We start from the raw sequence: 23,299 nt of genomic DNA on the forward strand, positions 1-23,299 counted from the left end.
TCTTTGAGGTCTCTTCCAACCCAAACCATTCCATGATTCTATGATTCGATTCTATGATTCTATGAATAAATTGCTCATCAAAATGAAAACACAAAGTCAAAGTCAGCCTCACACTGAAGTAAGCCACAGTTCACAGCAAAATGAGCAGATGCCCAGGTAATTACCACATCGGGGAAGAGTCAGCATTTTGCAGAACATGATTTTCCCTTGCAAGGAAATGTAAGTATGGAGATAAGAGTGATCCAATTAATCAGGCTTTACGTGGATTTCCAAATGGCATGTGGCAATGCTCTTAAGTGCTTAAAGAATGCCCAAAAGCTCTTAAAGAAACTGACCTGCCATGGGATAAGAGATAGAGACCTCCTGGGATTAGTAACTGGTTAAAGGTCAGGAAGTGAAGAGCAGGAGCAGGACTGCATCTCTCAAAGGAGGGTATTGGTGGAGTCTCTGAGGATCTGACCCATCCTGCACCTCCCTGAGCCCTCTGGAAAAGGCCAGGACATAGCAAGGTAACAGCACGTCCTGGTGGGATGGCCGCCAAGGGCAGTGAAAGCAACAAAGGCTGCTGTGAAAAGGCTATGGTGAAATCCACGCTTCAGGGCAGGGACACGTGGCTTTGTGCTCAGCAGCAAAGGCTTCATCAGGTGATCCACCTTGCCCCGCTCTTGTGCAACGTGTGGATGAAAGGAGGAGTTGCTGATGCCAATTTCATCTGCTTCCAAAACCATCAAGCATCTCAAATTCACATGCAGTTGTATTTCTCCCAAGTCCCCGGCAGCTGCTCGTGCTACATCTGCAGGAACCTCTCTTGGGTTGGTTTCAGCTGTACTTGTGCTGGACATAAAGGACAAAGGAAACAGGTACGAGTGTGCAAGCAGCTTCATAAAGTGTGGGAAACGCAAGGATCAGCCAGGGAAGAGGGCACCTGGAGGGAGAAATAACCCCACATGGGGAAAGGGCTCGCTGCACTTGCTGGAGCGTGCAAGAGGAAGGAGCGGTAGAAGGTCACAAGTGCTGGGTCTCTGCTCTGTCAGCCATGTTCAGTTTTGCCCCTGTCCCTTCTGGGCTGGAAGAGCAGGAGTCACTGTAGCTCGAACCCTGCGGAGCTCCCTGAACTCCGGGCCAGCCACGCCCCCTGCAGCAGGACTGCCGAGGACTGGACCCTTGGCCGGAGGAGCCTGTTGCCTGGCCCAGTCCCCACGCTGAGCACCTCAGGCACCTCTCTGGCAACCTGCCCTGGGCAGACACAGGGACAGGGATGGAGGAAGGAAGTTCAGTGCTATTTGCTACTCAAAGGAAAAATCTGGCTTCCTCGTGCCCCAGGATCTCTGTTTCCAGGAGCCACTGTGCTCCCCAGGAAGCTGACCACGGTAGAGCCGGATGGTGCTCCAGGTCACAGGGGAGTGACCAGGACCCGGGCTGCAGCAAGGACAGCCACGGCCGGGATGACTCACAGCTGGATGGGTCCTAGACAGCTGCTCCTGTGGGCTGGGGTGTGACTCAGCTCATGGAGCAGCCGCCCCTGCTCACAGCCCATCCCGGGGACGCAGGAGGTTAGCGAGGGTGAGGAGTTCAGATCTTTTTGTGAGCTGGGAGATACTTCCTCATCCCCAGATAGCAAACCTAGAGACGTGCTGCCAGATGACTACAGAGGTCCAAGGCTTGATGTGCTCCTGGGGCCATCTTCACCAGCAGTGGTGGTGAAGACATGCACGAGAAAGAAGCCAGCCCCAGGTGTGCCCTGGCCAGGAAGCGGAGAAGAGCAACCATCCCGCAGCAGAGACCCAATGCTCCTGACGTTCCTGCTGCTCTTCACCAGCTGCCACAGACACACCAAGCACTGGGTGAGGAGTGCAGCTGAGGGCTGGAGTTGCACCAGACCAGGACATGACTCAGGGACTGCTGCCAGCTGGTGGAGAGGAGAACTTGGGAGTCATCTCACAGAGCCCATGGCAGCCCCTCAGCACAACCACACACAGTCAGCAGTTGCATGTCTGGAAAATAGGATCCCTGTCAGACATCCAGCTGTTTCTCCTCAGTCACACCAAGAGAGGGCTTCATTCCCATGACAGAGGATTACACTGCATGGGTGGAAGGCAGGGTGACAGTCGGTTTTAGGGATCGAAGTGCAGACTACTCACACAGCCAGAGTACCCCTGCCAGAGTCCTGGGATCACTTCACTGGTTCAGCAAGACTCAGGAGAAAGTGAATTAATCTGCCATGCATCCATTCCTCTCCTCCACAAATTGGTGTTGGTACGAAGGAGGCGGTGCCAAGGACAACCCTCCTGTCATCCAGAAGAAGTACTACCACAGTCTACAAATTCTGTCCTGCCTATATCCTGCAACGATGATACTGCCCAGGGTTTCTCTATGCCAGCCCAACACACGACCCTGAAGCATTTACGGACAAAGCCAGTTCAACCAAAGCAGTGTGGATCAACTGGGCTTTGTAGTCCATTACAGACTGTATTTATCAGGAAGCTTTGAGTCCACCCGGAGAGCAGGAGGGGATGCACTTCCAGGGATGGATTCCCAGTCACGGGCCACTGGTCAACTTGCTGGCGCGGCAAGCAGCTGCCAGCTGGGTGTCAGATTTGCAGGCAGCCTGGTGCAAAACCTAGGAGCAAAACTCCCAGGTGTAAAACTCCGGCCAACCTGGGAGCTATGCGGAGCTCACTTGCCTGCCCCCAGCCACCACAAGCTTTCCCTGGCAGCTGCAGAGGCAGCCAGCTCCACCCTGCCAGTACCTGCAACACAGGTATGTCCCTTGGTGCTGGAGCTGGCAGAGGTTATGCTGGAAGAAGTCATCACACCTGCTTAGCTTTAGGAAAAAAACAAATCCATGGGGCCAACGCAGCTCATAGCTTCAACCAGAGCGTATTTTCTCTACCTGGCATAAGTCATATTTTCCATACGCAAAGGGAATGGGGGGACTTGCTTGCAGAAGGTCTGAAAGGAAAATTTTCCAGGGCAGACAAGCCAGAGAGTAGAAGGAAGGAGGAGGGAGTCTACGTACTTGCACTGGGGACTTCCTTCGGTTAGACAAAGGGTCGAGGCCAGGTCCGTGACTCACCACACTTTTCTGAGACAGGCTGCTGGCCTGATGCAACCCCTGCTCCAGCAGGAACAAAGCTGGTACCAGGGCAAAACATGGGAGTTGCAAGAGCTGCTATAAAAAAATATCCCTTTGCAACCTGCCGATCAAAGACACTACCCACGAGCTGCTAGTAAACAAGAATCCCCTTCCACCCACCGCTTTGGGTGCTTTGTGTGTAGCAGAAAATAACTGCTGGGACCACCAGATGGACAGGATACCCAGGCTTCTGTTTTCAGACACGGTTCTGAGAACAGCCTTCAAGGGCAAAATCACCAACGAGAAATAAAGCAGCTGCAAAAAGTAGCCCAAATATTTTTCCAATCCTCAGTCTGTGTGTTTGCTGCTTGCTCACTTCTTGCTAAGTCTAGAGCTGCTGGGTCGGGCCCCCGCCCTCCCCTCCAGCACAACTACTCCTTAGAGTTTGGAAGCTATTTTTTCCCACCCTGCTATCTAAAAAAAAAAAAAAAAAAAAAATTGGCGTGAAAGCTTTTATCATCCTGAAAATATGCCAACTGCGAAGGCGACTCTGTGTCTCAGACGCCTGTTTCCTGGCAGATTTTAAGTCCTTTGCTCAACTGCCTGGATGGCGGGGGCAGGAGATGCCTGCAGCAGCAGGCTGTGAACCGTAGTTTCCAACAGTCACATGTTTAACTGCTGCTCAACACCCAGGAGACCAACATTTTCAAATAGCAGGCTACGAGCTAGACACACGGCTGAGCGCTGGCGTCAGCCCATCCAAGGGAAAGCAAAGGTGTGAATGTGCTGCATGGAGATGGAGGGCCACCAGCATGGGCTACATGGCTCAACACCACCTGGTCAGTCACTCCAGCTCTGTTGGCTCCCAGGGGTTTGAAGGGAAAGGATGAGACCCAGCAACCGGGCTCAGCAGGGCAGAAGTGCTAGATGACTGCACTGTTGGTGTTCAAATTTCCAGCGACCAGCTCTGGCCGTAACCACCACAGCTGGCAACCTAAAGGTGCTGAGAAGTCCACATGCAGGCTGAGGCATGGGGACAGCCCCTGCCTTGATGCCACCCTGGAAGAGCTACACAGACCACAAAGTCCTTCACCCTGGTGATGGTTTTTGGGGCTCTGAAGTGCTCAGAGCTGGTTTTGCATGTGGAAATCCATTTTCCACTCCAGCCCCAAACTGCAGGGCCTCTTAGAAAAAAACTGCACAGGATGAGGAAAGGACGCAGTCCTGTCAGGCTTGACTCTTCCAGAGACAGAAGGCAGCTATCTCTTGGCACAGGACCCACAGCAACACCTACCCTAGCACCTACCTATAGCAAGCCCTTCTGCCAGCCGAGGATTTTCCGTAACACTGCAATCCAGGCCATCCAAGAGCTGCTTCAACTCCCAAGTTACTTGGAACCACCTGTGAAAAGAAAACTAAGTAGTCCGGGAAAACAGGAATTGATAGCCTTTCAGATTTTCTTTCACCCTAGGGAGAAGTTACTAGGGAGAAACTGGTCTGGGACAGAGGTGTATGGCACAATCCAACTAACTCTCCAGAGGCTTTAAAGGATCGTCCCACTCTGTGCAAAACAGACGGTGCCCAGGAAATCAGTGCTTGTCAGATGCCATCACCACTCCTCCTGGATCTCTGCGAAGCACAGTCATGACGCGCCGCATGCATCTCCAAGGGGAGGGATACGATCCCACTCGTAGTGCATGACCCAGGATGGCATGTTATAAACTTGCCTGTGGCTTCTCTCCAGCCATCACACCCATTTCTGATGGAGCACAGCAACGCTGTGCAAAGGGGAGCATGAGGGCACCACTCAGCCGCTGCGCGACCCAGCCATACAAGGAGGCCAGGGCTCTCCTTGTGTGTCCTGTATTATCTAAAAACCACAAGACAAAAAGAAAGCTGCAAAGCTCCTGCAAAGTGCAGAAGACAAGCAACAGAAGTCCTCCAAAGTGCCATGCAAGCTGTCTTCCATCCCTCCTGCCCTCCAGATACACTTCTCCTTCCTCCTGAGTGCCCTGTTCACTAACAAGAGAATCAACCTTTATCCACCTTTCCATTTGGGTGCCTTCACCTTCTTCAGCTCTCCCGGTCCCTCCTTTAAGCACAAGGATGGTGTGCCTCTCAGGAGGCAGCGAGCTACGAGATGGAGTAAAGGGGCAGACAGTAGGCATACAGAGAAAACCATCCCAAAAATCTCAGCTTGGTCCAAGTCTTAGCCACATCTTGGGCTGCTGGGAACTGCAAGCACCAAGAGCAGCTGCAGGCCACGGGCAGGAGGTGCTGTCAGCGTACGGTCCTGTCCAAGGGCCATCTCCCCGCCGCCCAGCCTGCACAACATGAGCAGGGGCAGCGTGGCTGCAGCTGGGGCTGGCGTTCAGAGCTGAAAACCCAACGTGGCCTGAAAGAAACACAATTAGATATTGGTAAGCAGGCAAGCAGGACCCAACCAGGAGGTGGGGAGGTATTTCGAGTTGTTGGACCCCACCACAGCCCTCTGCTTTCCAGACCCTGGGGCTCACAGGGCATGACAGCACACGGATGGACAGCACGGCAGTGGTCACCTGCCAGGACAGATCCCGGAGCCATTGGGGGAGACCACAGCCCTGCCAGCTCTCTGCCAGTCCGAGAGCAACAGGGTGGAGGTTGGGATGTAGCCAGTACCTCTGTGGCCTCTGCCAGCGGATAGGCCCTGGGGGAGGAGGGCTGTGGCACAGTGACATTCCCCTAACAACAAGCAGCATTGGCACTGCCATGGCTAAGATGCCCGCATTAGAAAAACTGCCTTTGTTCAACAGTGCCAGCCTAGAGGGCATCATTACCGATGATGCAAGAGACAGGTACGATCAGGGCGCTTGGCACTCCCATTGCAGCTGGTTTTAGGCACTAACTTGGGTGAGAGTCATCCGCAGCTTCCATGCTCTGCCTGGGCATCAGAGTGGATTTCTTTCTTCAAGGTTTCAGATGCTCCTCAGAGTTGACCCGACATAGACAGGCTGCTTTTCCAAGGTTAAGAAGCATCAGAAAACTTTTTGTATGGCTCAAAAGACAGCACGGACATTTTGGGGTGTCAAATCGGGATCATCTCCAATAGGGAATGGCCCTGCCTTCAGCTGTCCCCACAAAAATTCACTGGGGTTTTGTGAAAATTGGTGTTTGGTAGAAAGAGAGGCCTCCTCCTGCTGCAGCGGTTCCCAAACCCAAACCCCTAAACGACTGGCTGAAGTTCACAGCCTGCAGCCAGGACACATTCCAAAGCAGGGAACATGACACAGGCTAATGAGGATGAGCATCACCCACGGAAAGCACACACTTCCAGGGTAGGAGGAAGGCAAGTCTACAAGTTAGACATGATTTGCAATGATTTCACATGGCTCTGTTGCACACTGCAGCAGCAGGCTAGTGGCTCACGGTACACATGGAAAAAAACATTCTTTTAAGTCATTTTTCCAGTGATGGGAATAAGCTTGCATTTCAATTAGTATTTATCAAAACAAGAGGCAGACAAACTCAGTACTGTGTGAAAGTGTGTTTATTTCAAAGTGAAATTTCTCACATAAAACAATGTCTCTGAACAGCAGCACCAGTCCTTACACAGATCTGCAACAGCTTTGTGGGCTCCAGGGCTTGGGGTCTTCAACCACCTCAACAAAGCAACAGGGAATCTCTTTTCAGAGTTGTCAGAAAGTGGGAGGAAACGACAAAAAACAGATACACTGCCACTGGCACAATTTAAGAAACTGTGCTTGCTCACAAGAAGAGAAAAGGTGTCAAGACACTTCGCAGGGAGCTTAATGTCTGCACAAAGATCTCGCAGAACACCCCGCGCTCTGCAGGCTGTTTGCGAAGGAGCAGCTGCCACTGTCAGGAGGGAACTGCATTATTGCTGCAGACAGAAAACAGGACTGTTGGATTCAACGATCTGCTGAACTGCTTCCAAGGACTGAAGTGGCTGAGAGGTCACATTAGTAATGTGCTCCTTTGCAGCCTGGAGCCCTCACGCCAGCTCCGGTGTGCACGTCTGGTCCCAGCTGACATCCTAGAGGGGTTTACCTTCTTCCTCCTGCCTCAGTCTCTTGGAGAGATGCTCGCTGATGGCCATGAGGGGGTTGGCTCTATACCTGGGATTGGTGATGACCTCCTGAAACCGAGCCATTTCCTCCTCTCTGAGGAAAGAAAAATAACACACAAATGCTAAGTGCCTCATGCAAAAGGAACTGGGCAGGTAAGAACGGAACTCATAAAGGGTTTCTGTACAGACAGAATGATCCTGAGTGTAAACCTCAGAAAGAACCAGTGCGAGAAATAAACCTCATTTACCCAAAGGCAAAGCTCAAATTGCTGCCAGCTTCACAGGAGCCAGAGACTTCATCTCATGCCACAGAGACAGAAACAATCACGTTAGTGTCCAGCATCACTTGGAAATGTTTTTTTTAGAGGTTTTCCCTAGTATATCAGGAACAAGAGACTCTGGGTATCTGGTAAATTACAAAGAATGAAAACTACTTCAGAGTGCGCTAGCAGAAAAGTGCTTTTGAGAGTTCATCTGTGGACCCTCTTTATTGCTTAATGAGAGGCTTGGTAATTCTATGTGCAGCATTAGTTAAACACCAGAGGAGGACCATGACAGACCTTTGCATGCTTGTCACCGCTGGTTGCTGTGGAAATGGTTTTGTCTTAAAAAGCAAGCAAGCAGGGAAGAAGAAGAACAGAGAAGGAGGAGTGTAAAAAAAAAAAAGTGAGTTTCCACATAAGTCACATCCACTGCGACCTCCCCATCTCTGTCAGACAGACTGCCAGGCTCTCCAAAGCCCAACCAGACACACATCTCCACCTTCTTAGTAGTTGTCGTGGGTCAGCAGAGTGCTCTTCAGCTTGCAGCATGCAGCCAGTTCCCTCCCTAGCAGGGCCCTTTGGTTCAGTGCCAGCCCTGCCCCTGCCAGAGGAACAGAAAGAGAAGCCAAACCTGAAGCTTGGGTTGTGGCAGCTGGGGCAATGGGATGAGGCTTACGGAACCTCCAGTACTTACTAATGTCCTGGAAAATAAACCTCAAAGACTCCAAATAAACTGCAAAGTTTTTCTCTCCCAAGAAGCATAGACTTCCCAGACCACTATGGTAGGATATATGCCACTGCTCGGGGTATCTTTCCAGTTTTGTGCAGAGGAGAAGAGAGGGCACGCAGGGGATCACTGGCTTGCTGATACAGAAGATTGTGGTGGAGTTGCCTCTCCAGATTTAGATTTGTATACAAGTCCCTCCTCAAGCAGTGTTCCCCACCCATGAGTTCCAGCACAATGAGACACTCACTGGTGGCACTCGAGGCCATGAACCTTGGGCTTCTGCAATGAGATAAGGAGGGACTCATCCAGAAAGGCAGAACTAAGCAAGAAAGGCAACCCAGCACCGACACTGGCCAGTTTCAGACAGAGAAGGGTATTCAGAGCATGCTGGAGAGCAGTGCTGGCATCTGTAGACTGACTGTTCTCCTCGGTTTGAAGTTGAATGGCTCAGAACTGACAGAAATCCTGGAACCAGGGCTCACAGAAAGGAAACGCTGCCAGATCATAGTGCTTAGCCCCACAAGAGCTGTGCTGAGGGGAAAAAAAGTTCTTGATGCCTGGTGGCAGTATGAAATATCCAACAGATTATATAGAGGACTAAGGAGTTGCCACACCCCTAACCAAGTACAGGAATTATTCAAAAGCATTTAGTGCTTCATTTTACAAGGTCTGACAGATGCCAATGGACAGCTGTCCTCATAAGGAATGTACGGCATGTAAGTCAGCATCCCAGCGGTGTTCCAACAGAGCAGCTGTAGCTCCTACTGCTATGCAGAGTTCCAGGAGCTCCTCAGCTACACAACCATGGGTGTCTTTCCTGAAGGGTATCAGCTAGAGCTACATGGGCCTGGTGTCATAGAATCATAGAATCATAGAACGGTTTGGGTTGGAAGGAACCTCAAAGATCATCTCATTCCAACTCCCCTGCCATGGGCAGGGACACCCTCCACTACACCAGGTTGCTCAAAGCCTCATCCAACCTGGCTTTGAACACTTCCAGGGATGGGGCAGCCACAGCTTCTCTGGGCAACCTGTGCCAGTGCCTCACCTCCCTCAATGTAAAGAATTTCTTCCTTATATCTAATCTAAATCTCCCCTCTTTCAGTGTAAAGCCACTGCCCCTTGTCCTATCATAAGAGACTGAGCCACAGCTGGATGTTGCAGCTCCAACTCAGCAAGCCAAGACAAGGGATACACCACCTGGTTGATAGCCACATCGTCCACGCCACACAGAGGGACACAGTACAGACGTACTCGCTTGGTACAGCCAGAAATGACAACTGTGGCCAGGAGGAACAACATGACAGTTGGTGTGGGTTTGTCCTGAAACCCCACAGATCATACACAGGAGGCCCAAGCCATCACTTTATTTTCAATGAGAAAGCAAAAGTGAACTCAAAGGAGCAAGTGCAGTTTCCTATGCTCTGTTATACAAGACAGAAGTGGAAGCAGACTGAAGAACTTTAGAACTGACAGAGTCTGGCAGGGACTAAGACGGAAAGAGACCCACAAACATCCTGCACTATGTAAAGTGGAAAACCTCTTCTAGGGCCTTCAGGTGTAGAAGACTGAAACACTGGAATTGCTTGCTTAGAGAGGTTGTGTGATCTCCATCCTTGGAGATACTCAAAAGCCGTGTGCACATGGTCCTGGGCAACCAGCTCTAGGTGGCCTTGCTTGAGCAGTGGGGTTGGACCAGCTGACCTCCAGAGGTCCCTTCCAGTCTCAACCATTCTGTAGTGCTCAGCAGGGACTGGACACTCGGATAACTGGGTACTTACAAGAGTTGGTGTTTCTGAGCTTGTTTCATCAGACAGAAGTCTGCTGGTTCTGCCTTTGCCTTTACATGGCTGTGAAGAGAAGAAACAAAGTGGGTGAGTGAGTGTTACAGAGAACTGGTAATTTAGCAATTGCTGTGGAGATGGAAAGAGTCCAGGGATTCTGCATCTATCTCTATCTTTCCAGAAAGTATAGGCAATTGTCCTGTATGGGAATTGTCCAGAAAGGCAGTTATTTCCACAGCCAGACAGTAATAGAGATGCAAAACCCTTCCACCACACACTGACAACAGCTCAGGAGTTGGGACTGAATGGGAACTGGTCAGGAGCTGTCCGTGCCCAGATCACTTTCTGCTCATCACTAACCTCCAGGTCAAACTGATACTGTTGCTTAGAGAAAAGATCCCATTGAACTTCCCCTCACCACCAGGCACACATCACTCCTGCATATCTCATGTTCCTTGTAATGCTGCCAAGCTCCAGCATCAGCAGACATCGGTCACAGACAGTGCCACGGTTACTCAGCAAGAGGGAACCGCCAGCCCTGCTTCGAGTCTTGTGGTGGGACCGCTGGGGAATAAGGTATCGTTTGTATTTTAAGATAAATAGCTGCAATAGTCCTTTCTCCCTGTGAAAACGTATCCTTGCCAAAGGCTTGCCAGTTGAAGTCAGCTGCAAACAGATTAGCTACAGAGAAAGCACAACAACACAGCTTCAACTTTTGCCACCAAACATAGGTTTTGAGAATCCATGAAGTTGCAAGAAGACGGACTCATGGGAACACAGGATGGTGCACCATGTGCAGCTGAGGCACAGTGGCATAGAGCTGCGCTCTCTGCACCCTCTTCTTATTCCTGGGCAAAGTCCAAGGAGACCAGAGGTGTAATCCCGTCCTGCACAGGATGCTGGAAGCACGTGGTGCCCAATGCCAAGCAGCAGCGGAGATCTACCACAAAGCCAAGCGCTGCGCCCAAGCAAGGGACGCGCAGGAAGGGCAGCGACTGCTTTGGGGACTTGATGTGCACAAGGGGAGGTGCTGGTAGAACTGCACATTAAGGAAAGGAGAAGAAACTTCCATCCTTCAGGATTACACAGATATAAAGAGGAGAAGCAAGTGGGGAAGAGGGTCTGCCTCCCACTCCTCTGTTGAGGCAGGGCTCAAGGAAGAATCTTTCCTCACTGGTGGGTGCTGGGAGCCAAGACCTCCCCACCTGACCTGCCCCAGAGCCTTCAGCTTTCTCAAGGTTAGGAAACACAACAGTCTCTCACCTTCTCTTCAAGATAGCACGATCTGGTGTCTTGTTGGCATTGTTACAGTGACCTCCTCTTCCTATTTCCCTCTCTGACTCGCTACCCTCTATCCTTTTATTCTGCATTTTTCCCCTCATTCTTCCTTTCCTCCTCCTCCTCCTCCTTTGCCCCATATTCCTTCACCCACCCACCTTCGTCATCCTCTCTACTTGATCAGCTCCTGCTCATTTTCCTCATCTCTCCCTCTCCCCATCCTGGCCCATTTTATTTTTCCTCAGGGAGAATCCTGGTGGATCCAAGCTGCTGAGGGCTGCTCTCCCCACTGCCCCGCTCACAGCCCATTTACCCTCAGCCCAGCACAGGGTACCTCAGCACCAAAGCTCCCTGCCAACCCAGACAAACCCAAACAGCGTGGATGTACGCCAGCCAGTCTTTGCAGCACAGAGCCTGGGCAGGAAAGGGCAGCCAGGGAGATCAATGCCTCCACGCTGCTCCTGTACCCTCCGGTCTCTCTCAAGGTCACCCTGGCACTGCTGGTGTTACACAACAGGCCTGAGAGCTGATCAGCAAGAGCAGACAAACAGCTACGGGGGTTCAGTAGCTCCTGTCGCACTGCTGCGTTCACTGGCACTGCAAGACACAGAAAGAGCAGGAAGCATCTCTGCTCTCTTCATGTCCATTAACTGCTCAGCACAGGAACAATTTCTTGTCCCAGTTTGCCTGGATCGCTCACAGAAGCACAGAGAAATCCCTTCTCAAGTTGGATGGCAACCCATGGTCGCCAGAGCAAGGGCTTGCCAACTATGCCACCAAGTCGCCTTGGCAGTCCCTTCATAGAATCACAGAATCATGGAATGGTTTGGGTTGGAAGGGACCTCAAAGATCATCTAGTTCCAACCCCCCTGCCACGGGCAGGGACACCCTCCACTACAACAATGAGTAGCTCTGCAGAGGGTGACAATACTCAGAGGAAGCCTTTCGAGAGTACATCCTGCGCCATATGCTTTCTGCTTTCAGCCACCCCAGTATTTTAAAGTGCTTCTGAAGGCTTTCCAGTTCCACTCAACAGCTCTGCTCTACTGCTCTGGCAGGTTGGAAAGGCTGCTGCCTGAATTTCCACCTCCAAACCACCAGCACGTTGCCTGCTCACTCGGACCATTCTAGTAGCCCTGTTTCATTACCCTTTGTTGCCTTCATTCATATAAAACAGAATAAAAACCTCACTGTAATGCTCTCTTACCCAGCAGGAGACCAAATTCCTGGAGAATCTAATCTTTTATTAATAATGCTGACAAATCACCAGAGTATTACCCTTCATTTATGTAATGATTCAAATCCTATAAAAGCCTCCTCTGATTATTTCACACACTTACGCACACACATCCTCATGCAGTACAGGAAGCCACAAGTCAGAAAGGAGAAGAAGAGCACTGTAGCTCCTCCATGCCAGCACCAAGGGGCACTGCTTTTTCGCTGGCATGTCCCAGGCCATCTGGGTGATACCAGTCAATGCCAAGCTCTCACCTCTGCTGTGTCAACTGCAGATGGTGCTGGCCAATACTTAAATTCTCATCCAGGGTGCACCAGTGTGCCCAGCACCCCCAGGATCAGCAGTGCTGTCTTCTTCTGTGCCTCCCCTTGGAGGCCCACGTGGCCATGCAAAGACCTTGATGGAGCTCCCCTCCAAGCACAGAGACTCTGACCTTCCTTTCACCACCTAGATAACAGGAATGCAGGCTTACATAAAGCCCATCTGGGTTTCTCTACCTTGCTGTGCCACAGCCCCACTGAGCTTTCTAGACACCAGAGCCTTGCAGCTGAAGTGAAAACAGAGCCAGAGTACGAGCTCAGGCTACTGGAAGGAGAAAAGGGCTGCCACGCTCCCACAGGACGTCTGGGTTTGGAGAAAGAGGGAGCTGACTGTTTCTCTGAGGACGTCAGGCTATAGTCTTGTGCAAGACCACCAAACGCTTCCACGTGTACCACACATCCTCTGCCATGAAGCGTACTACAGCAGAGCAATTGCAGCGAGTCAGCTGGAAGGACCATTGCGGCTGGTGTTCTGCCTTGAAGCAGCCTGCAGCAGATCACAGAATCATAGAATGGTTTGGGTTGGAAGGGACCTCAAAGATCATCCAGTTCCAACCCCTCTGCCATGGGCAAGGAAGCCCTCCACTACACCAGGTTGCCCAAAGCCTCATCCAACCTGGCCTTGAACACTTCCGGGGATGGGGCAGCCACCACTTCTCTGGGCAACCTGTTCCAGTGCCTCACCACCCTCTGAGTGAAAAATTTCCTCCTTAGATCTAGTCTAAATCTCCCCTTCCAGTTTAAAGCCATTGCCCCTTGTCCTATCACTACATACCCTTGCAAAAAGTCCCTCTCCAGCTTTCTTGTAGGCCACTTTAGGTACTGGAAGACTGTTGTAAGATCTCCCTGAAGCCTTCTCTTCTCCAGGCTGAGAATGAGATACCCAGAGAGGGATAAAACCAGGGCAAGCATACAGCCACACTGTCTCCACTATTTGCAGCTCAGAGATCTATTGCCAGCTGCAGTTTATGTACATGCAGTAACCTCCATGGAGCTCTCCTCACGGGATTTGTCACATCTCACCTGAACCCACAGGCTTCCCTCAACCATCACATCCTGCCGTAAGGAGCTGTGCAGAGCGGTGAGTCTCCTTCTTGCACTGAACTGGCTACTCACTAGCTATGTTTGATGTCCTTTATGTCTCATATTGATGATCAACTACTTCCTAACCATATCACGCTTGATTTTATAGACTATTACATTCCCAAGCCTCTTTGCCTCTATCTCCTGTGCAGGCTTAGGACTCCCTACCTCACTCAGGCACCTCTTTTGCAGAAGCTGTGCCACATCCTCCACTGTCATCCTTGTCAGTCGTCTCTGAGCCTCTTCCAGGTCTACTCTATCTTTTGAGCTGGTCCAGAATTGCAGGTTGCAGTGACACCATGTATTTGTACTAGATTATGCAGCCACCCAGGAAAGCATTCCCCAAAGGAAGCACCTTGCCTGTCCTCTCTCCCCTATACGTACTTTCTGCAAGCCACTCTCCTGGATAGCAGGGGCTCAGCCGCCAAACGGGCTCGGGGAAAACGATGAGAGGGAATGACTCCCGAACACAACCTGGAGTCAGATGCCACATATGGTTGTGGCACATCATCACAGAAAGAGGGAAAAGCCACCTATTCAGGCTCAGGATAAGCCCTGGCCCAGAACTCCATCCAACCAACCCTCAGTGCTCTGCAAGACTTCAAACTCTGTGTGTACTTCTGCTGTTCATTCCCATCGAACAACAAGGGCAGGCTGATTGCATGGCTGCATAAAGGGAAAAAAAAAAAAAAAAGAAAAAAAATGCTATTCAAAGAATTAGAAGCCAAGTTAAGGAAGGAAATATTTTCCCATGCTTAGATGCAAGGTTCATAGCTGCTGTTTGTCTGAGGAGTGGCCTTCCAGAAGCAGAGGGAACTGCCAACTCTCAGCCATGCTCTGTAGGTGGGTGTCCCACCTGGGTCAGAGTTTATTTCTGGGGCATCCAGCAAATCACAAGAGGGTTCATGGTATCTCCAGCCTCGACAAAGAAGAGGGTGCTTTGCCAGACAGCCGCCTTCTTGGCTGTTCTCTAATCCAAATGCTTTCTTATTAGGGTCAAAACAAGTTTCTAGTACCAAGCCCTACTGAGCAACTGGAGAGGAGGGTCAAGCATTTGTGCAGCACACAGAGCACTTTTATTCTGCACTGGGGGATGCAAAAGCAGCCACAACACTGACTGGATGGTCAGGTAGAGCACTGCATTAAAGAGGAGAACACATAAGGGCAACCAGAACCCACTCTATGGTTGGCTGGGATGGTTGACATGTAGGTGTCAGAGGATCAGAAACAGCCCTTCTCCTTCGGTACAATAAAGGGAAAGGAAACATCATCTTTCTGTTCTTGTCCAAAGTCACATAGCAAGCCAAAGGGGCAACCAAAGAGTCTGGCCCAGGTCAAAGGGCTTGAACTGCCACAAGAGAAAGCCTGGAGGTCTGGCAGGACAGAACAGCAGGCTGCAACATGGCCAGAGGCTCATGTGGGGAGCCAAAAATCCTAGCAGGTGGGAGGACCCTGGCTGGTGGACCCTGCTCTGGATCCTGTCTTTCCAGATCTACTCCCCTCTGTCACACCAGAGCTGTGTGAATCTGAGCAAGCCATCATTCCTATCTTTGTCACTTGCAATACAAGATTTTGTCCCCTTTCAAAGCTGCAGATACAACCTGCTAGAAGAGAATGGATTTCTCTTATTGGGTCAAACACCATTTGCTGATAGTGATGTTGAGGGCAATCTTCATAATAAAAACCACACCTTAAATCCAGATTCTCAGGTGAGCTCAGCAGTGTTACACTCTGGACACTTGTGTGTCACTCCTGCAACTCCCAGGATATCTGGTTGCTCCCAGTCTGTCTCATGCCAAGCCCCATCTGAGCAATACAGTTCTCCTCTTAGCTGTGGATTCAGAAGGCACATTTAAGCTTTTTTCTTGTGGCAAGTGAAGCATGGAAAGGGGTGAAATGGAGTTGATAATGAGGCCTTGTTCTTCTCTTGACCATTGGCACCAAGTTTGCACTGCCTGGAGCTACATGCTGAGTTGAAAGGCACTTCATCCTGCAGAAGATGGGAAATACACAGCCAGTCCCTAAATGGCACGTACCTCTTGGGTGGCTTCCTGCCCCTGCCACCTGCGGTGAGGTCGGAGAGCTCAGGTAGGGCTTCCATCAACGGCTGCATGTCTCCCACCACAGGTGTTGCCTTCCGCTTCGCTTCGGCTTTTTGCTTCTGCTTGGCTAGCTTCACACTTTCTATTTCTGAATCAGAAACACAACATTACTGAAGGAAGGGGAAGCGTTTGCAAGAGATAACCCTTGAGCTAAGAAATTCATAGGCTGCTTCACCATCTACAGGAACAACAGACCAGAAGTGATTTAAACCAGGGAAAGACTGAAAATAATGCAGCTGGGTAGTTCCTTCCCTCGCTGTTTGCTTATAACTACACACATCTCGACTGACATTTGCAATGAGAAGTGGAATCCCTAGACTGATTTTGTCTGAACTGTTTCCAGCCCTTGCACTGTTCATCGCTCACAGCAACATGGCACAGGAGTCCTGGGGTGGTAAAAACACGCTGACCTTGCATGGAATTGGGAGAGAGAAACAAGCGGGGAAGGGACAAACCAAATACAGTCAGCTCCACATTGGCATTAAACACTCAGCCCCATCTCTGCTTTGCTGTTGGGACAAAACAACGGTCTCCTAGCACAGGCAGAAAAGATGGACTTAATTTCAGTTGTTTACTTAGTTTGGAGCAAGTCATGGTCTCACTTTCATGACTCATGGTGGAGCTCAAGCAGTCAGATGCTGGACAAACTGGGCCCTTAGAAAAGCACGGCACCGAGTGGCAGACGCAGAGGCAGCTGGCTTTTCCTCACGACCGTGTTTACCAGTCTCCCTGCAGCAGCTCCGAGCAAGGCTGTGGGCGCAGAAGGTTCTACAAATGTTACAGCAGTCTCCCTTCTCAGCCGTGGGAGGTGGGCATTGAAAGCCGCAGGCTTCTGCCTCAGTGCTCGTGGTTCCCTGGCATAGAAACAGGTCCTGCAGCTGCCTGAGCCTTACCCAGCCAGCAGCCTCCAGGGCGAGCCCTAGCAGAACAGCTCCCAGCTGCGCTCCAAGATGTCCCAACCTGTCCCACAAGTCCCTTGACGATGCCACCAGAAACAGCTAGAGATCAGTGGGATCCATGAGCTCTTTTTCCTTCTCCCAGGTGATCACCAGGCCTGGAAACCCACTACACAGCCTTGACACCCACAAGGAGTACCAGTGCTGTGGGGTACACGATGGAGGACTCCAGTTCCTCCATACGCACTCAGTGGAGGCTGCGGCAGAAGAGCAGGCTGCTGCTTACTGCCTTGGCCAAGGAGTGTACTGCAAGGACGAGCCTCAGCTCTGAGCCAGAAACTCCATATCTGGACATGCCGGAGTGCAGCGCCACCAGCTGTGGGGCCAAACTGGTGACACAGGGAGGCCAACAGTTTCCAACGGAGCATGGCCACAGAAGCAGGACTAAATCAGCACAAGGATTTTTGGTGGGAACACCAAGGCAGTCAGTCCCACTTACAGACGCCACCTGCGATTCTGGGTCTAATCCTGCCGCCCGCATTCCGGAAAGCAGACCTCAAATTTACTGGCTAGACACTGTCTCCTTTAACGTCTTTGTCTTGTTCACTCCTCAACTCAGCAGTGTTGAAGAGCAACAGTTTTTCATGAACTGCAATTTTGCTGTACATGGATGCTTGTGACAAATCTGGATTGTAAACGCTTCTCCTCACAGCAATCCCTGCCAAGAACACAGCTTTCTGTTCTGCATCACTTCTTTTTTTGGTCTGGCTTTATGAAGCTGACTACTTCAGTGCTTTCATAAACAGTATGTGCTCAAAATTTTCAGACACCTGATTCTGCGCAAACATCCCAAATTCTTTTCCTATGAAGTCGTGTTTGTCTGAGGAGCCGTGCAATATATGTATTTTTAAATGTGCATTCTTCTAATGTCTGAAGCATTGCATGACTTTTTTCCATCTCTAGTCTCTCCTGAGATGATTTATTGAAATAGAAGAAATCTCCAAGTTTTGCATTTGCACTACTGGGCTGAACTTTATTTCCCAGGGTCTTGGCATCCAGTGTCACAAAAGCAGCCCTGGGACAAGAAGAAACAACAAACTCTTGGGAAGATTTAGCAAAACAGAGATGCAATTTCAGCAGTCCAAGTTGGGTTTTCTTTTGGGGTGAAGGGAGCAGGCAAAGACTGCAAAACCCACAAAGAATTGGCAGTTATCTGCATCAGATAAACACCGACGTGTTTCAGTTGACTGCAGCTCTTTTGGCATTCTAACATCGTGACCTTAGTTTCATTTTAAAATCGCCATCTCTGGAAACACCAGCTCATTTCACTCCATCAGCTAATAATAATAATAATAATATCAGTTTCTTTATTGATGTTTATACAGGCTCTTGCCAGCTATTCCATTTTTCTCAATAATGAGCTGCACACCTGGTACTAATGCTTGCTGACTTGGCTTACATAAATCCCCTGGTTTTGCTAGGGAATGCTGGTATTTGCCAACTGGCCACAAGTTTAGTGGGGGAGTCAAGGGAGCCAGCGATTTAGGTACTTCTGTATCTGTCAAGCACCCCTAATACTTAGCATTTTTTAAGACAGAGATAATTGGGCCTGAAATTTTCTATCTTGGTGTTCTCCCCAAAGCAAAACCTCTGCATTTCATTTGTATTCCCTCAGCTTAGTAACTTCAGAGCCAAGAGAGGAGGAAAGAGGCCATGGCAGGGCCAAAATAACATATGTGATCTTGAGAAAGACATGCTACAAAGGCATATATTCAGGAATGCAGGATTAAGAGAGCTTTTCCAAAGGTTTTCCAAAGTGGCCGACCTATGGGAGCAGTGCTGTCACCTAACTGCAGGAGCATGCCCTCTGTTTCTTGTAGAAGACACGAGTCCCATGTACCCCTCTTACTGTGGATTTTGTCATAAAATGCTGCTGGGGACATGCCTTACTCTGTGGCACCTGGTACCAGTCCTGGTATCACGGGAGGGAAAGCTCAGCTATGCTCCAGCAATCCCCTCCTCTTTTCCCACAGTAGCATCAGCCGAGGAGAGACCTTTAGGAGCACCGAAATTGCAGCTGGCAGGGCAAACGTTAGGACTGGCACAGCCATCTGTGCTTTGTGCCCAACAAGGACACTGAGGGTTGCAGATGTCAAAGTCACTTGGAAGTTGCTGGTGAGAGAGAGGTGGTTTCCTTCACACTCATGGTGTTAAATTATCAGCTTTTTACTGTGGAGTCATACACACAGTTACAGTTGGGGTTTGACCTTGATGATTTAAGCCTGTGTTCTTTCTGAAGTTGGGAAACACTGATAAAGAGGATAGAAAAGAAAAGGGAGTATGAGCAGCTGGCCTGGGGAATATGAGAAGCTAGCGCAGGGAGTGTGAGAAGCTGACATGGGGAGTATGGGAAGATGATATAGAGTGTGTGAGAAAATGATGTTTAGTTTAGCAGGTGGAAAATAGCTCCTTTTTAGGCATAGCCAATAGTAAAGCTAAAATAGGTGCGTGCACTATTGTTTGTAACCAATCACAGCTGAGCGAGGGGCACGTGGACACATCGTGGCTAGAGTAATAATCTATAAAAGCTGCCTGTATAATAATAATAAAGGTCACTCTGCTATCACATCTACGGAGTCCGTGCATTCAGCTGTCGCACTTTACTTAAGAGCAGCCAGAGACACTTTCACTGTGACTGGTGAAATCCCAGGTTGATGGACTTGAGCTCATAGCTCAGGAGCAGAGAGCATATGGTGCAGCAGAAAGCCGCATCCCTCAGCCCCAAACAGTCTATCAGCAACTCTGTTGAGCAAGAAGCTGTTGAGGGAAAAGTCTGTCCCAACAACAGCTCCAGGTGGCAAGAGGAATCCCTCTGCTACATCGGGTAGCACAGCATCATCTCTTACTGTGCTGAGATACTTGGAGCACAAATACAGACACCTCCCACAGGAAACAGAAGCATTTCTGCCACGGGCTGGTTTTGTTTAGCTCATATTTCACAGCCTTGAGAAGGGCCAGACTGTCTGGTAAGCAGGTTCACTGACTTGTGGCACATGGGAAAGAGCAGTAACACAACCAGCAGCGTCCAGAGACTTCTCTTAGCAAGGGGAGGAGGGCTCATGGCACGCTTTCACTGCAGAGCCTTGGCACTAGCTGGTCACTGCATGGGGATCAGCTCCAGGCTGTCCTACTGTCCCCAGAGCTTCGCTATACAGCTAGTGATATCTGTACTAGAGCTTTAAAAGAGAGAGAAACAGGCTAAACCTACATGGGTTCAGTGTCCTATCTGGATAAATAAAGGTTTTATGTAGTCACTTATATTACACGTGGAGGAAGATCAAAAGTAGATTTGGTGCAATGACTCTAACTTGGTGCTAAACACTGAGAAACAATACCTGGGACTTTCACTGCATGTGCTGGGGGAGCAGATGTGAAGGTTTCTGAGAAGCACTCAGCCTCTCCCAGCACTGCCCAACACTGCCCACACCCCACGAACAGAGCAATTCAACAAAGCCACTCTCTGGGATGCCCGCTGAACTGCCGCGCCGGAGAGGAGTACTTACTCTGTAGCCATCTCTCTTTCCTCAGCTTCATTTTTTCTTTTTTGGAAAGAATTGTTTTTTCTTCTAAACCTGGAGGAGCAGAGAGACATGAGATAGAGCCTGGCTCTTGCACACAGATTCAGTGCTAGACACTTCCCAAAGACAGCACAGTCCGTAACGCTTTTTTCAACCTTTGATGCTTTTGAACTTGCAGGTCAGGCAGGCTGCAGGCAGACCAGAAGCTACACCGCGCCTGAACTTTCAGCTGAACAAATCAAACCTGGCTCGCTGTTGGTTAAAAAACAAGAAATGGGCAAGTAGATCAGACCATCTGAACCACAGGCCCTGTTTTCCCAGGCCAGGCAGCTCTTTTCTCAAAGTCTTTTGAGAGAGCCTTGCCCTGTGTCCTATACTGCACGAAGCTGGCCTGGGAGCTGGCGTTTTCTTCTGAAGACCAGCTGCAAGTGATAGGAGGACCTACAGGTTCAGAACTGGGAGCAAAAAGCAAATTTTAATCTGGAAATATGCAAGCTGATAAAGCTAAGAAGAAGGAAAACACAGGCAGCAGACATGTGCAAGCGTAGGAGGGGGAACGGCGACCTGATATGGCTATTGGCATCTGCCTGCCCCAGCAACAGCCTCCACGCTTGCCCAGACAGCACGTCGCAGGCAGGGGAAGGACTGAAAAGGGTATGAAATACCCAGATCTGTGTCAGCCCTAAGGAGAAGTCGATTACTAACAGCTTGTAAAAAAGGCTAGTATCTACCATATACCAAATTCAGTATTTGGAAACCAGCTGTTGATCACTGATATCCAATAGCAAGTAAAATAACATTACAAATATTTTTATTGCTGATCCGTTGCAGATGCTATAAAATTTTATCTTATCTCTGGTGTTTAAAACAAAATTGACTTTAGCCAACTTTTCTCCCGAAATGTGCCAGGAATCCTGCCGCAGGTATGCCAATGGAGGAACGAGATCCCCAAAGACCACTCCTCTCACCTTAGGTTATTGTTAACCCTGGAAAAGAAAAAATACCCTTTTTCTCTCCAAAAGAAACAGGAGAAAAGAATCCAATGCAATTCTAAAAACAACTCACTGAGGACAACTTCTCTGAAGCTACGAATCTTTCAGGATGATTTAAACAAATGCAGGATTGGAATTTAGTAATTTCAGTGCCTTAAGATGAGAACAAGCCTGCAGGGGCCAGGGTGACTTTTTGATAAAGCAAACAACAACCACCATGTTTGGAGTTTCTAGAGGACACGGAGAACGAAGCCGTAGCTTTCACTGCCTTGTGCCCCAGAAAATACATTACTGCAGTCAGCACACCCAAGAAGCAAGGAATAAAGCCACGTCTAGAAGCTATCACTTATTTACAAAGCTCAGGGATGTCTCGAAGGGTTTGTACGTGACTGATGCTGCTATCCATTTTTCCGTCTCCTGCACAAAGCACCAATGCACAGGCACCCCACTCGGCCCAGGACAGTCCCACTGGGATGTGGGGCCAGGCAACAAGAGTCAAACATCTGTCCATGTGAAGGCCAAATTTCCACAATCCTTTTGCTGTGGTATCAAAATAATGTTAAAATAACTAATTGCACATTCCAGTAACAAACTCGCAGCTACCCCCACCCCCAATCACCCCACGTTTCTGCGGTTTCAGGGGAAAAAAAGGATGATTCCTGAGAGGCCAAAACGCAAATCACGCCCCAGTGATCTCTGCAGGGCTGCCCGCATGAGCCTCCTCCGCCCTGCCCGAGCCTGCCCAGGTTTCGGCGGCGGCGGTGCCAGGGAGATCTGCCCCCTTGTCTAAAAACACGCTCGTTCCTTCATTGGGAAAACAGCGTCCGGCGGGATTTGTTAATGAAAATTCAAAAAAAAAAATTTCAGCCAGCTGGCCAATTCTAGTAATAACATCAATTCGGATTTTATTTTTTTTCCCCAAATAGCAGGAGAATATTTAAGGAAACACAAAAGCTGTTTTCTTGGCAGGAGCCCAATCCCTCCTCTGCCTGCCCTGAGCAGGCTGCCGGGAAGAGGCTGGTTTCTGCCCTTTTCAGCTGCCGGCTCCCAGAACACCCCCATTTTACGTATCCCACCTGCCCCTCAGGAGGTTGTTTTGCTGCTGGAAGGTGCCACGTCGTGTTTGGCAACTTCCAGTCGCGGTGCTGAGTGCCAAAGCGGCTGGAAACCCACTGGAGAACAGTGGAGGCAGAATTTAGCTAGTTAATTAACAGCACAGACTGTCCCCAAGGTAGCCTTTTATTTTTATTTAGCTTGCAAGCACCTCTGAGATCAAAGCCAGAGCGCAGCTCCAGTTTAATTATTTTTCTGTGCAATGGGAAGGGTTTGGGTCCCCTCCTCTGGCCCATTCCACATGTGATTTAACAACACTTTGAAACCTTGTGCATGGAAGAAAGTTGAGCAAAACCCACTCACATTAGCTGAGGGGAATTTACATACCGTAAACTTGACAATTACTCCTTTTAGCAAGGATGTTTTTTCTTCCCTCTGATCTGCACAGTACAAAACACCTCAAATATAAACAGATTAAAAAAAAAACCAACAATAGCTTTTTGCCTCCTATGTCAAGAGTTTGATTCTACTCCTGGCAATTCTCAGGATCTTGCTTTCATGGCAAAGAAGCAGATTTATTTTCAGTATGGCTTCCTTCATTTCAAAAGGGTTGAGTTTCTTTGGTAAAGGACTCCTTAGACTTAAAAAAAAATTATATATATATATATAAGACTGCTTTTCATAAAGGATTCCTTAGACTATATATCTATATATCTACATATCTACATATCTATATATAGATATCTCCTACCTTAAAAGTCCCCATTTTATCCTTTCTAGGCATTCAGAAAGAAGCTGGACCGGGTTAAAGCCCTAACACTACAGGCTTCCCTGAGCCCTGAGA

At 49.5% G+C, this 23,299-nt stretch overlaps 1 protein-coding gene across 1 annotated transcript in view; it reads right to left on the reverse strand.

Annotated features, from left to right (window-relative positions):
• Window positions 1–6,606: 6,606 nt before the first annotated feature.
• Window positions 6,607–23,299, reverse strand: part of SLX9 (SLX9 ribosome biogenesis factor) — a 64,705-nt gene continuing 48,012 nt past the window's right edge. Inside the window, exons 2-5 of the mRNA XM_086615762.1 lie at window positions 20,396–20,464; window positions 15,871–16,024; window positions 9,914–9,982; window positions 6,607–7,236 (exon numbers count right to left, since the gene is read on the reverse strand). Of these exons, the coding sequence (XP_086471888.1) occupies window positions 7,110–7,236; window positions 9,914–9,982; window positions 15,871–16,024; window positions 20,396–20,426 (381 nt within the window). The 5' untranslated portion in view covers window positions 20,427–20,464 and the 3' untranslated portion in view covers window positions 6,607–7,109. The remainder of the gene's footprint in view (window positions 7,237–9,913; window positions 9,983–15,870; window positions 16,025–20,395; window positions 20,465–23,299) is intronic.

Source organism: Tauraco erythrolophus, chromosome 8, assembly GCF_009769465.1.
Source record: "Tauraco erythrolophus isolate bTauEry1 chromosome 8, bTauEry1.pri, whole genome shotgun sequence".
NCBI lineage: Eukaryota > Metazoa > Chordata > Aves > Musophagiformes > Musophagidae > Tauraco > Tauraco erythrolophus.